At 43.7% G+C, this 15715-nt stretch overlaps 1 protein-coding gene across 1 annotated transcript; it reads right to left on the minus strand.

The window, feature by feature from the left end:
• Positions 1-300: 300 nt before the first annotated feature.
• On the minus strand, positions 301-15633 carry LOC108920046 (cell surface glycoprotein CD200 receptor 1-A-like). Its single transcript, XM_018728501.2, has 6 exons — positions 15538-15633; positions 3245-3550; positions 2780-3052; positions 1891-2002; positions 1644-1695; positions 301-619 (listed from the first exon to the last, which is right to left on the minus strand). Exons 1-6 carry the CDS (start codon positions 15602-15604, stop codon positions 527-529), a joined length of 903 nt encoding a protein of 300 aa, XP_018584017.2. The 5' UTR covers positions 15605-15633; the 3' UTR covers positions 301-526.
• Between the last annotated feature and the right edge of the window lie 82 nt (positions 15634-15715).

The following is a 15715-nucleotide window of genomic DNA, read 5'->3' on the forward strand; positions in this document are numbered from 1 at the left end:
CAAGAGCCAATGATTGCAGCACTTGAACTAAACCTGAAGAAGAAGGTATGGTGTACTGCTGTGCCACCAATAATTATCAATAATAGTGAAAATTATACTTAAAAAAAGAGCAGAGAAACATTTTTTTCTGGAGAAATGAGTGGAAACACGGCATATATTCTAGTCATGTTCTGAGTGCTGAAGAACAGTTTAACCCAAAATTTTCAGGTTTTTGTTCTTTTCACATGATTTTGCCCTAACCAATACTAGAGAGCATGGTCAATCTCACTCATATCTGAAAGCACTTCACTTGATCTTGGGTCATTTCAATGATTTCAGCAGAGAAATGTCAACTTTGTGCTCACTGCGAGGGTTTTCCACCTCAGGCTGAAACAAGATGATGCTACAGAAGTGAGGAGAGTCCTGGGAACAGCAGACCCACTCACTTCAGATTCAGGCTTCCTGAGTGTTTGTGAGTGTCCTCCGCTCGTCCGTCCTCCGCTCGTCCATCCTCCATACCACTGCAATTGTGCTTCTCCAAGTGGAGCTACACATTGCAGAGCTCAGCAGAGGAGTTGTAGATGGTGTTGACTCGCTGCACATAGCTGGCGTAGGGTTCCAGTTCTTCCACGTCCTGTGGCTGAACATTTAAATTTACATTTATTTGGTTAGCGAGCACTTTTCTCCAACATGACCTATGTTAACCTACCTCTTCATACAGCTGGGTATTTATACTGGAGAAATTTTAGGGTTAGTACCTTGCTCAAGGGTACTAGATCTAGAGGTGTGATTCCAACCTACATCCTTTGTATCCAAAGGCAGAAACTCCAACCACTGCACTACAAGGTGTCAATATCAACACAACATCATAAGCAGAGGTCAGCAATCCAGGCGCTTGTGACATATTGTGTGACAGCTCCTGCTCCAGATATCAGTTCTCATCTGGGATTTGCTGTGATAAATCTCATAATTTAATTAAAAAAAAAGAGAAGACTCATCAGTGCCATGAAATGAGATAAGTGGTAGCTGGTAGTGTAGTAGCTAGAGCTGCTGCCTTTAGACCCAAAGGTTGCTGGTTTGATCCCCACCTCTAGCTATACAACCATTGAGCAAGGTACCTACCCCATAACAGCTGTAGTATCATTACCCACATGTATAAATGGGTTAATAATTGTAGTTAGACTGACATTGTAAGTTGCTTCTGGAGAAAAACATCAACTGAATGAGTAATTGGATGTAATGGAGAGACATAGTGTACTTGGTGAAAAAGTTTTCTGTGGTTTCCATAAATCAGCACAGGGCCACTGCTGTTTCTGCTAAGTAAATGTGAAACTTTGAGCATTGTTCATTAAACAAATCATTTCCAAAAAGAATACCACTATAAGACATTTGTACATCCAGTATTACATCAGTATGGACACACATAAAAATACAAATACATTTGCCCACTCTGACTTAAAACCAGCAAGTTATCATGGAATTACATTTGTGTGGTTGCTTTACTTACTGCTGTTGACACATTATGCAAAAACATGACCAGTTATTTCTCTTTTGGGAAATATTTTTTTAAAAGTAACAATGAAAATAAATGGTAATAACTAAAATGTGTTTGTGCCATATATAGAGCAACCATACATTTGAAATTATTATCACACATTACGCACCTTTACCATAGTGTGAGGAGGTGGAGGGCGGGGAAAGCTGAATTTACAGCTCCTGGTTAACACAGAAACCAGAAAGGTTGATGTATGTTTTATGAAGCATCTACTGCTTAATTTATGAATCACTCATGATCGATTCATTTTTTCAGATTTTACATTTTTGTAAAATTTTAGAAAGCAACTCGGATTTTTTTTGCACAGCGAGCACAATAAAATGTACCAAGCCTCTATTTCACCATAAGGTAAATACCTTATTTTACTGAGATTCTTCCTTGTGACGTAGAGTCCAGTCAGTACTCCCGTTAAAAAGCAGACAGAGCACACAGATATTATTATCCACTGCCAGAGATGCTGGGACGATCCTGAAAAGAGTATTCGCCGTTAAACATTACAATACTCAGACACAGATCGAGCCAAACATTTGGAAAAACTGAAATTTTAAAAAAAAGCATGTTGCTGATGAGCAAAAAAATTCTCAGTTTCAGCATCATGCAAACAGATCAAGTGGGGTCATATTAAACCACTACAGGGGGCTAATCCTACAGTTCATGTGTGTTTTTTAAATAACAGAATGCAGACCCCCAGGGATGGAGAAGCCCAGTAAGGCTGCTTGCTAGGTGCCTGTGTGGGAAGGCTGTGGTCTCACACCAATGGAGCTCAGTTTCTCAGCAACATGGAAAGACGACTGGGTAAAAATCTGAGGAAAGCATGTCCAGCTGACACCTGGTTCCTGACAAACATAGTATGTCATTAGAGGCCATACCAGAGCTGGATTTGACCTGACCGGCCTGTTCAGAAGATGAACACAAAATGATAGCGAAAGCGGAACAATTTTTATTAAAATGAAAGAGGAAAAGAATGGCAGTCTGATTACTTCAAAGACTAAACGAGTTTGTTGTAAAATGTGGATTTGCAGGTGGTGCGGAGGTTGCAGGTTCAAATCTTACCTCCTGTTATACTGCCCTTGTACAAGGTACTTACTCTTTATTGCTCAATTTAGAAATTCCGCAGCTATAATAATGGGTAAGTTACTGTAAGTAACTTCACGCTATAAGGTGTCCTAGAGAAGTCACTTTTGTCCCAAATGTACCAAAATTAGTCAAAGAGTTTAAAAGTTTCACAAAACCACTGACACGTACTGAGCAAAGAAGGAACATGAAGTATCTCAGTGTGGTTCTTGTTCCAGTCAGGATGTGTGACGATACACTCCAGGTCAGTTTTATTGACACCATCAGGCAGGCTGACACGGCTCTCCATGTCGAAGGTGCCATCTGGGTTTGGTGTGCAGTTCTGGTTACCGGTTGAGTTCCATGATGTCCTCCATGAGATGGAGACACCTGGAGGAGCTCCTGTGGCTGAACACACAGCGACCCTGTGGTCTGCATCCAGCCTGGTGGATATGCTTAGGGAGGCTGAAACCCACCAAAAGAACATATTAATAATCATGAGATGTGATACTGAACTTAGTATACTTGAAATATACAAAGACATTATGGCTGTATCAACATATTGCTGAAATTAATCAATGTGTATATGTTTTCCATCATCAAAAAATTAGTTGTCTTTTCAAAGGTGAAATTTTTCACTGAGGAAATAATTCTTACCTCTAGCGTACACTTTGATTTCTGCGGAGTGACGTCCCCCTCTGTACACTGTCTCACAGTGATAAAGTCCTTCATCTTTTTTTGTAAAGCGAGGAATGTGAAGGTAGGATTCTCCATTATTCATGCTGTGAAGTACTTTTCCATCCTTACAAGTATCTTTTTCATCTTCATCAATAGCAGATGCTATTACACACTTGAAATTATTGATGTGAATCTTCCATATATTGTGCAGAATCGATGACAAGTTTTTACTGATGCAGGTCAAATTCACACTGCTGTTCAAGTCGAAATACTCCTTCCTCTGTTCTAGAAATGTAGCAGAATAGATCATGATCAAGGAAAGGAAACATGGCTCCCCATGTTATGTATGTTTGAATTACAAATAAATTGCTGAATAAACATTTTTTTCTAGTGTATTTATTTTAATTGGATTTTCTTCGCTGATCCATTTTCTGAAGTTTTTGTTTGTTGTGGTCCAAAAACTGTTTTTGATTCCTGTGGTTCAGGAAAAATGCCTGAACATAACAGTATGTAGTGTGGTGTGCAATAGATGAAGTAACGCATGGCTGGTGTTTGAGTGTCCCAAAATTATAACCAGTCGGTGAGTGTTGTGCATGTTTACAGATAAACAATTAAAATGGCAATTAAAAAGTTTTAAGTTTTAATGTATTTGAAGTTAGTGAAAATGTAAAAATAAAACACAGCAATAATAATAAAATGTAAAAATATGAAGGCTTAAAACATCTTTTTATGTATTATAGCACTATCAAAGACTTTTTCACAACCTGACCCATAAATAAAGAGGAATGTCATATTTTATTGATTGGGTACACAATAAAGTTAAAGGTGACTAAAGAACATAACATGCTTATGAGACCAGTCAGTTAACTTTGCAGACTGATTAGTATGTTGTGGAAATGGTTTATCTTTAATTTTAATTCACTTGCTTGCTTTCGTTAACAGCTTCTTCATGTCAGAGTCTTGGTAGTCCGGAGCCTATCTTGGAATCATTGTGCTCTAGGCTAGGAAGGGTACATCCTGGATGGGACACAAGACATGTCCAAAGAATGTGGGAGTAAACAGAGCACCTGGAGGAAAGTTACACAAAAAAAGGAAAAACCTTGTCAACTCCACACAGACTGAGCTGGAGTTGAACCTATGTCCAAAGAGCCCAGGTGCTGTGAAATAACAGCACTACATGTTGTACTATCGTGCTGCCTTCCTCATTTTAAATTAGTTTAAAATGTACTGTCGTTTGGAGCTCATAAAAATAGTTAAGTCTTAGAGAGGATTTTTAAATCATTCAAGATACACAGGAAAAGATGTTATACCCTGTGCGTATTTTTCAATGGCTGTACACAAGGACCCAGTCCAACCACCAACCTGAAGCCACAGAGAACACCCAGCATAGCCAACAAACATCTTTATGATGTGAGAACAAGAAGCTTAATTGGCTTCTCCAACCCACCCACCAAACCAAAATTGGTGCCACCAACCAAACCAACAAACCAAGCCTAACCCACCAAAAAAAAAAAAAAAAAAACCGAACCACACCTACCAATAAAACACTTAAACCAAGCCTAACCCAAGAAAAAAAAAAAAAAAAAAAAAAAAAAAAAGCCTTCAAAATAAGATCCAGCCATCCCACTAACAAAAAAACCAATTATCAATCCATACCCACCAAAGCCAAACCAACAGACCAAGTCTCAACCACCAACAGAAACCAATCAAGCCTACTCCCAACAACACAAAAAAAAAAACCAACCATAAAACCAAACCAACAAATCAAGTCTAACACACCAACTTAAAACCATCAAACTATACAATCAACAAAAATGCAAGCCAACAAGTCAATCCCACCAAAGCCAAACCAAAAAGCCAGCCTAAACGGCTAACACAAAAAACCCAACCATCACACCAACCCATCAAACCCCACCGACAAAAAAAAAAAAAAAAAAAAAGAGATCAAGTCTAATTCACCAACATAAAACCCATCAAACCACACCACCAAGAAAACCAAACCAACAAACCAAGTCTAACCCACCAACAAAGAACCAAATCAAGGCTAACCCACCAACAGGGGAAAAAAAAAAAAAAAAACCCAACCAACCCCAACAAAGCCAAACCAATAGACCAAGCCTAACTCACCAACCACACAAACAAACGAGACCAGCTGGGTACCAACATGAGTATTTCATTGAGGTTATCAAATGGGCACCTCCCTTCATCAGTGTCTCAGTGAATTAGGCCCACGACGCCCACGACACCCCCGGAAGGCTCAACAAATACTCCAACCCCACTAACCAAACCAGTTAAACCACAGCTCAATGTATACCTTCTAACCTTTCCTCCATACCTGCTGCCAAACCAACTGCCAATGTGCCACTCCACAAATTTAAACTATCCTACTTAACAAGGCCACACCTCCTTAATTAACACCAGCTGCCTCCCATTCCTCACCACCTGCCACCAATTTTCCACTACTACACACCTCCTTCCAACCTATTACCTTAACTACCCTGCTCTCTTTTCAACCACAACCACTGATTTGCCTTCTCTGCTGCCTCAGACAGCTCCTTCACCCCTGCCTTTAACATCGAACTTCCCCAACAATGCCGTAGCTGATTTAGCCATAAACCCTCTTACACCTACTTCTACTGGCCTCAAATGAGCCTGTCATCCACAGTCCCTTGCCTCTGCCACCAGATCCGTATACCTTAACAGTTTCCACTCGTATGCTTCCCCCATAGCATCCTCGAATGGTACTGTTAACTCTACAAAGTACAAAATACGCTCACCTTCCAAATATAACACCATGTCTGGATGCAGTGAAGTAACAGCAATGACCTGCGGAACCTGGAGCTGCTTGCCCACATCAGCCAACAGCTTCCAGTCCAGTCCGTTACCCCACCTACCAAGGCACGTCTGCTGTTGCATAGTGCTACTCTCTCCTGCCTGCACAAAACCGATTGCTTTAGCTAAACTGCCAACAGGCAGAGAATTCACAACTTGCTACTTGCTCTCAAACACACCTGCTAAACATCTAACAACTTTATTATGGTGCCAAGTATAGCACCCCTGCCCCAAACTAATCTTACACCCTGACAAAATGTGCCTCAGCATCAACACACTGCTACACAATTTACAAGAACAGTTGCCACCTGCACATTGCTTAACATTCTGTGGCATTGATAGCACGTCATAAGTTGCTCCAACAATAAAATTAAGGCAACTCGCCTCCATCGCCCACACATCTTGCCAGCGTAGCTTCCTCCTCTCCACGCCTTTCCAGTTGACCCACTGACCCTGCTTAACTAATGCGACCGCCTTTCCACCCCTCACCTCCTCCTCCTGCCCCCAGACCTGCTCAACAACCAGCCGCCGTCTGTCTGCCTCCAGGGCAGCACTCCACAACCGCCGCAAATGGCCAGAGCCAAACCCTGCCTTCCCTCTCTGCACTTGCCCAACCACATCCAATAGCATCAGTGCCCCTTTTGCGCCCTGGACTGCATCTCTGGGATTCCACCCCCTACCTGTCCTCACTGAGGGCACCACTTTCCTCACAATCTCATCTTTTGACTCCGTTTGAGTCAGCGCCAAACCCACCTTTGCACACTTGTACTCCTCCACCAAACTTGATACCGGCAGCTCCAACATGCCCTTACCATATAACCCTATACTACTTAAACAGCGTGGCATTCCCAGCCATCTTCTTATTGCCATACTAATAACCCGCTCGAGCTTTTCCACCTCCCGGACAGAAAGCTCATATACCGTAAGTGGCCACCTAATATGTGGCAAGAGCCCGAACTGCAGACACCACAACTTTAACTTCCCAGGGAGGAGGGATGCATCAATGCTCTTTATGCCTTCCACAACCACCTCCCTTAGTGCCACAACCTGCTCCTTATCACTTAATACAGAACTATACCATCTACCCAAACTCTTCACTGGCTTCTCCAGAATAGAAGGAATTACTTTCCCATTGATAAAAAAGTTCTCCTGTACCACTTTCCCACCAACAATTGAGAGACTCCTCAATTTACTTGGCTTAATTTTCAACTTAGCCCACTTCAAATTCTCATTGAGCTTAGATAACAAACGACGCGTACAAGGAGCCGGAGCCGTAACGGTTGTCATGTCATCCATATATGCTCTAATAGGGGGTAGGCGTGTCCTATCCCGCAGCCCCTCACCACCAACAACCCATTTGGAAGCCCTTATAATAACTTCTATTGCCACTTTGAAAGCCAATGGCGAAACTGTACATTCAACTATGATTCTAACATGCAAACGATGCCAAGACATTGTATAGCTTTCTGTACTAAAACAAAACTGAACATCTGCAAAGTAAGCTTTCACCAGCCTTTTAACACTTCCAGGAACCTTAAAAAACCTGAACGCCTCCTACAGCAAACTGTGCGGAACTGACCCATAAGCATTAGCTAAATCCAGGAACACCACACAGAGATCACTTTTCTCCTTCTTGGCAGACTGAATCTGATTCCAAATCATACTGGTGTGCTCCAAGCACTCTGAGCATCCTGGAAGCCCCGCTTTCTGCACTGAGGTATCAATCATTAATTTGTGCATTATATTTTGCGCAATACGGAGGTGTGGTGGCGCAGTGGGTTGGACCGCAGTCCTGCTCTCCGGTGGGTCTGGGGTTCGAATCCCACTTGGGGTGCTTTGCGGCGGACTGGCGTCCCGTCCTGGGTCTGTCCCCTTCCCCCTCTGGCCTTACGCCCTGTGTTGCCGGGTTAGGCTCCGGTTCCCCGTGACCCTGTTTGGGACGTGTGTGTGTGTGTGTGTGTGTGTGTGTGTATTTTGTGCATTTATTGTGCACTATATTTTGCGTTGGAGGTGCTGTCGTGGTGTTTCAGGTAAGTGTAATTGTTTTGCTACCTCTTTTCCCGACGCGCATTCGTGTTGTGTAGCTGTGCGGATAGACACAATCGGTTGTGTGTCTGTGTAGTGTTGCGTGGTATTGTAGTTAATTTGTTTGTTAAATATTGTTAAGTAATATTTAATGGTTTGTCGGACGAATGTTCTCCGGATCTTTTCTGTGTCCCGTAGTGGGGAGTGGGCATGACTCGGTGGTTCGATTAATTATGTCTATTTGATTGTTTGTTTTGGTCGCCATTGTTGGAGTAGTTTCGGTTTTAATTAGGAATCTCAGTTGATAGGCAGTAGCCCAGTTTAAATAGCGGCTGGTGATCTGTAGCGTAGCTTCTTGGTGCGAAGACTCAGGGTGAAAAGACAAGGGAGTCTACCTGTGAAAGGCCATCGAGGAAGGCCACTGGCACATGCGCCCAACATGTTGACCATCAAAGTCTTCTACGGTAAGCGAGCCGTGCAACTTCACCACAGCCGGAGACCTGGGCGCTCTCGTTGCTACAGTAATCTGGTCTATCCTCACTTGTCAAACCTTCCATCTTACTTTACTTTCTCCATGGCGTTCTGGAACTGCCAGTCTGCTGTGAGAAAGGCTGACTTCATATAAGCCTACATCTCCCATCTCTCACTGGACCTCCTGGCCCTAAATGAAACGTGGATCACCCCAGACAACTCAGCCACACCTGCAGGACTCTCCACTAACTATTTCTTCTCTCACACCTCTCGTTCCTCCGGCAGAGGTGGAGGCACAGGCCTGCTAATCTCTCCCCGAAGGGAATACTCTATTCTTCCTCTTCATTTGCATGATCTGTCCTCATTTGAATGGCATGCTGTCTCTATCACTGCCCCAATCACTCTTGTTGTAGTTGTTCTTTATCGCTCTCCTAGCCCTCTTGGCTGCTTCTTGGATGACCTTGACATCTTGTTGAGCTCCCTGCCAGGGGACAACGTTCCGTTGATTCTCCTGGGTGACTTCAATCTGCATGTTGATGACATTCATGCAAGCAGCCTTCTGTTACTCCTGCAGTCCTTTGATCTCTCCCTGTCCCAGTCCCCTCCTACTCACAAAGCAGGCAACTGTCCTGACCTTGCATTTTCCCGCAACTGTGGCTGTCCTGCCCTCTCTGTCACTCTGCTGCATATCTCTGACCACTTTTTCATTTCCTTTCAACCCTACCTCACCATTAACTCCTTGCCTCTTTCTGCTCCCTTTGTCACCTTTTGCCGCAACTTAAAATCTCTCTCATATTAATGCTTTGCTTCTGCTACTCTGACCACTCTCCCTTCTGCTGCGCAATTCTCGGATCTATCTACAGATGATGCCACTAACACTTTCCTCTCTGCCCTATCCTCCTCCCTCAATTCTCTGTCCTCTGTCTTCTAGACCAGCACGTCCCATCGCTACCCCATGGCTGTCTGATACATTACGTGCTAACAGGACCAAACTGCGGGTTGCAGAGCGAAGATGGCGTAAATCCAAAACTCCATTGGACCTGGATGCCTACCAATCACTCTTAGCTGCTTTTCAATCTGCTGTCTCTTCAGCTAAAATCCCCTTCTTCCACAAAAAAATACAGTCTGCATCTAAAAAAAGCCACACAGACTCGTTGCGACCTTCTCCTCCCTTTTGTGTCCCCCACCATCTCCTCCTCCCTCTTCTCTAATTGCTGACGACTTTGCTTGTTTTTCCGAGGCAAAGTCAAAGCAATTCCCGACAAGTTCTTAGCATCAACCTCCTCGGTTCACGCTGGACTGCACTGTGAAGCTATCCTCTCCAAATTCAAGCAGCTCTCCGAATCAGAAATCTCTGACCTCATGATACTGCGCAGAGCCACCACCTGCTCGCTTGACCCAATCCCATCGTCACTCCTACAGAACATTTCCCTGCAACTCTCCACCTTCATCTCTGAGATCATCAACTCCTTGCTCTCCTCTGGCTGTTTCCCAGCTGCCTTCAAAAGCACTCTAATTTCACCTCTGTTAAAAAAAACACCCTCCCTGGATCCCAATCTAGTTGGAAATTACAGACCGGTCTCTCTCCTCTCCTTCCTGTCTAAAACCCTAGAGGGGGCAGCATGAGATCAACTGTCTGATTTCCTTACCCGGAACAGTCTCCTCAATGGTTATCAGTCGGGTTTCAACTCCACTGAGACGGCTCTTCTGGTGGTGTCTGATGCTCTCCAAGCTGCCAGAGCCACCTCCCTCTCCTCAGTTCTCATCCTCCTCGAACTGTCTGCGATGTTCGACACAGTCAACCAACGGATTCTACTCTCCTCTCTTAACCAGCTTTGGATCAAAGGTGTGGCACTAAGATGGTTTGAGTCCTACTTAAGAGACAGATCATATCAAGTGGTCTGGCGGAGCTCTCGTTCTTCTCGTCTGCCTCTCTCAACCGGTGTCCCGCAGGGCTCGGTATTGGTCCTCTTCTTTTCTCGATCTACACCTCCTCTCTCGGTCCGGTCATAGCCTCCCATGATTGCTATGCTGATCATACTCAACTATTCCTCTCCTTTCCACCTGGTGCATCAGACATTTCCGCATGTATTGCTGCCTGCTTGTCAGATATCTCTTCATGGATGTCTGATCACCACCTCCAACTCAACTTCTCCAAATCAGAGATTCTTTACCTCCCAGCTGGCCCATCCCCCTGTCACAATCTATCGATCAAACTGGACAACTCACTCACCTCACCTACCTCCTTGGCTAAGAGTCTGGGAGTAATGATTGACGCAAGTCTGTCTTTCTCTCAGCACATCGAAGCCACAACGCAGTCCTGCAGATACATCCTGCATAATATTCGTAGATCCATCCCTACCTCACAATTGATTCTGCTCAACTACTTGTCCAGGCCATGGTGACTTCCCTCCTGGATTATTGCAACTCTCTTCTGTGTGGCCTTCCTGCTACTGCCATCAAACCTCTGCAGTTTCTACAAAATGCTACTGCACAAGTTGTGTTTGATTTGCCAAAGCGTTTCCACGTATCTCCTCTTCTCATTTCTCTGCACTGGCTTCCTATAGCTGCCCGAAGCAAATTCAGGACTCTGGTTATTGTCTACAAATGCATCAATAGAACTGCTCCCAGCTATTTACAGGTCTTGATCAACCGCTACACCCCAGCTAGACCCCTTCTCTCATCTACTTCTGCTTGCTTGGTGGTCCCGTGCATGAAAGGTAAAGCACGGAGGTTCTCAGTTCTGGCTCCGTTGTGGTGGAACGACCTTCCCCTCTCACTCAGAACTATAGAAACTCTGTCTACATTCAAGAAGGATCTGAAAACTTACCTTTTCTGGACCCATTTCGCCCAAGATTTCTCCAGCTTATGTACGGTGTAAATGTTCAATGCACCGTAACTTCATGAGCATCACCAGATAAAGCCTTTTATTGGCCACTACTCCGGCATTGTATTTGCTTGCTTGTGTATCTTGATATTATTAAAAAAAATGGGTGGAGGGTATCAGGATTTGTCTATCCTGTGTTTTATGCACCTACTTGAACGATGAACCTCGGTGCAGCAAGTGGTAAGTAACAAATGTAGGTTTACTTAAGAATCACGTCTGCAACTATGTCTCTTAATCTTAATGTCATGCATAAATTGTACTTTTGTTGAGATGTATGTCGCTTTGGACAAAAGCATCTGCTAAATGAATAAATGTAAATCAGCCTGTTGGCTTTCAAGTATGCTACCAACTTCCTTGCCACTTCTTCCACACAACAGCCATCAATATCCACAAAAATTTTAGTACACCCGGAGCACATTTAAACACTCCGTATGGTACTCCGTTTGGGCCAGGTGCCGAAGAGGCCTTTGCCTGCTGCACCACATCTTGCATCTCTCCCCACCTCAGGGGGAACACATCCACACATCCATTTCCCACCCTATCTCCCCTACAAGGGGGATGTCCGCAGGCAACTCTAGTCCACCATCATGCTCTTCACTAGAGTACACCTCACGCAGATAACCATTCAGCTCATGATTTTCTATCCTTAACGTCCCGGACTTCTCCTTATCAAACAGAGCCTTCACAAACTTGAAAGGATCTCTGAAAAACACCAATCCACTATTTTTATTTGTCCAAAGGTTTTGCAAAACCATGACGTCTCTGTCTCACACCCCGGATCACACCCTAATTGAACGCATCTGGCAGGAATCAGCGGGACAGAGTATACAGATAGCCACACCACTGCTTCCAGGTTGCAGAATCTCTTTGAGACAACTGTCCCCTTTGCGATCGTAAACACCCGAGGATATCAGATCGAGTTCTTTAGTTCACGTCGCGCATGTGGAGAGCATTTTGGCAGAGACTTGGAGTGTCCTTCAGTCTGTCCTCTGGGTACCATCCACAAGCTAACGGTCAGGTAGAATTCCTGAACCAGGACCTGCCATGATTCCTATGAAGTTATGCAGCAATGACCAGACCAAATGGTCACGCTTCCTGACATGGGCCGAATACACCCATAATTCACTCTCCCATTCTTCCACAGGATTGTCTTCATTACAGTGTCTCTTAGGGTACCAACCATCTCTGTTTTCCTAGCACCCAGGCCCCTTCAAGGTGCCAGCAGTGGATGCCTGGCCTCAGCAAAGCAGGCAGGTCTGGCAGGTGGTGCAAGAACACCTGCGACAGAGCAGTCAGCAATACAAACCACAGACGGATAAGATATGCCGTGCTGTATTGTTCCAACCCGGGTTTTCTACCAGGGACATAAAGCTGACACCGCCATCCCAAACACTTAGTCCCAAGTATGTAGGGCCCTTTAAGACCTGTCTCCTCCATGCACCTACCACGACCATGCCCCACCTCTGTTGCAGGTGGATGGAGCTTTGGCCTACACCATCCGTTCCCTCCTGGACTCTAAGCGCTGGCAAGGGGGCAGCAAGAGCCACCTGTGGGGGAGGGACTGTGTCACGCCCCAGACCGCACCCCAGTCAAGCGCACCTGGCAGGAATCAGTGGGCCACACCACCATTCCCAGGTTTCGGAATCTCATTGAGACAGCCGCCTCTTGTGTTCGCAACCAGCCACTTCACCTTGCTTGTCCCTTGCCCTGTGTTCCTGCCCGTTTCTCCATCCCCGACTCCTCCTCCGCACATCCTGATTCCCTCGTCCACGACTTTTGCTTTGTACTTTGGCTTTAACATCAGAGCATTCCACAGAATGACATTCGTGCCTCCACTTTTCAAGTCACACCTGTCCCAGACCATGATTCTTGCCTTGTCTTTAGAACAATTACTTAAACATCCCACACTCCTGTCCTACCTCCTGTCTCCTGCCCTTTTGTGTATGATACTGTGACTAAACTTTGAGTGATTCTGATTTGGTAGTGAAAGGGATTTTAGATTTACAAACAGACTTCTGATCTCAGTTGTGTTAACTTAAGGAGTCAGCATACTCTGATTCAGCATGGACCCTTTACAACTGTAACTTATTCATTAAAATACATGTCTAGCAGATATTTTCCTATTCTGCTTTTTTATTATGTTGAACAGAAATATGCATGTTAGTGAAACAGGCAGCTGAAGCTCTCTGATGTAAACTCCAACTTATCTCTGTGTGGCAGATAGGGAAAGAAACTAAAGGGAAACAGACAATACATGCTCTACTTCCTTCTTTTTTCTCCCCAAATCGAGTTACTATATAAATATAGAGGATCTATTATTAGCACAAACATTAAGGGAACATAGCTGTCAGTCATATTAAAAATAAATATTAGTTACCATATGTCAAAATCATGGTCGAATCTTGCTTTTTGTGCCAGTGTAGTTACTGTATATGGGTCAAAGAGACTTCAGATTGCTGACCTCTGAATTAAAGTTTCTTAGTAGGACATTAAGTTAGAAATGTGAGTACAATGATTTTCATGATCATTTGAAAGAAATTAGAATTTTGGTTTTTCCTGTTTTCTTTGTCCTGCTTTTACCTGTTACATTTTATCTTTTGAGTTGACATATCAGTGGTAAATCCATGCATTATATTAGCATCAGGCACAAACATCCGTATTAAAAACCACTCATATTTTAACTAGACAGGACTGGGGCTATGCATGTGGGCTGAATGTTAGCAATAGTTGTTTCTTCATTAATTTGTTGGCAATCCAGTGCTCTTGGAGATACTGTAGATTAAGGATTTATAGATAGAAGATTTTATTAGCTTTCACTGAAAAGTTTGGCTGAGAAAAGAAATCTGGATCTGTTACATATTCTCAGAAAGTTATTAATGATATTGGTTATCATTTATTGCAAACTGAAAACAGGTATTGAATAGCATTTAAAATTTTGTAAATGGTAACATTTGTTACAGAAATTTCATTTAGTCAACAGAATCATTTGTAAAACTATCATTTGTAAATAAATGGATATCTTGGTTCCATTAAGGTTAAAATAGTAATGAAGGAATCAGAGTGAAATATGCCATCTGTGACACACACAGTATTTTGGGCAACTTGTGAATAATGTATTGATAAAAAACTTAACGCAAGTGCTTTATTCTTGATTTTAGGTTGAAGCAGTTATAACGATTGAGTCGGCATACATGTAATCATCCTCATCCATATTCTGCATATGTTGCACCCTTTCCACAATTTCAGCACATGACATATGGTCAGACACATTCACCTTGTCCAAGGAAACAGGTTAGAAAAAACAATTTCAGCTTTTATTGGCAAATACAGCAAATTTTCCTCTTGCTTTGAGGCTTGGCTGTATCAGGATGTATAATACTTTACAGGATTTTTCAAGCAACAGCTGTTACTCTTTTATTAGTAGCTCGTGTGTACCTCACAGGGAAGTACACTTGGTAGCAAAGTGGGTACAGCTGCCACCTTTGGACCCAAAGGTCACAGATTTGAATCCCACCTCCAGCTATAATACCCTAGAATAAGGTATTTTTCCTAAATTCACACACACACACACACACATTTTCAGAACCGCTAGTCCCATACAGGGTCACGGAGCCTACCCGGCAACACAGGGCGTAAGGCCGGAGGGGGAAGGGGACACACCCAGGACGGGACGCCAGTCCGTCGCAAGGCACCCCAAGCGGGACTCGAACCCCAGACCCACCGGACAGCAGGACTGCGGTCCAACCCACTGCGCCACCGCACCCCCCCTTTTTCCTAAATTCCCCCCTGAAATTATCCAGCTGTATAAATGGATCAATAGTTGTGTGTCACTTTGGAGAAAAGCACCAGCTAAATGAATACATGTAAAGAACTGCTTAAATCATGGACTGTTCCCCTTCTTCAATTTGAAGTTCATATTCAGTCTTATAGCTTCATTTTCAAATGTTGGGAATGTTGCTTATACTGGATATGTCAACAAGTCATGTTTCTAGGGCCTCCAATCACAAATACCAACAATGCAAAGAGAAAAAACCATAAGAGGAATGAAGGCACTTACCTTGAGTCAGACTGCATGTAATGCAAAGAGTCATATAAACACAAGTCCAGATGCAGAGGTTCTCCATATCTCCTTCTCACAAAGGGCTTTTTTTGTGTCTTCAGTGCTTCAGTGCTTCCTCTGCTGTTATTCACATCACTCAGAAGTGTGACACGGTGTCACCCTTCCATGATGACTG

This window comes from Scleropages formosus, chromosome 14 (genome assembly GCF_900964775.1).
Source record: "Scleropages formosus chromosome 14, fSclFor1.1, whole genome shotgun sequence".
Lineage (NCBI taxonomy): Eukaryota > Metazoa > Chordata > Actinopteri > Osteoglossiformes > Osteoglossidae > Scleropages > Scleropages formosus.

Coding starts and splice junctions, on each gene's coding strand:
- LOC108920046 (XM_018728501.2), bottom strand. CDS start 15,604: ATGGAGAACCTCTGCATCTGGACTTGTGTTTATATGACTCTTTGCATT. Junction 3,053..3,244: donor AATCAAAGTGTACGCTAGAG/GTAAGAATTATT, acceptor GGTGGGTTTCAG/CCTCCCTAAGCATATCCACC. Junction 2,003..2,779: donor TCATGTTCCTTCTTTGCTCA/GTACGTGTCAGT, acceptor TACTCTTTTCAG/GATCGTCCCAGCATCTCTGG.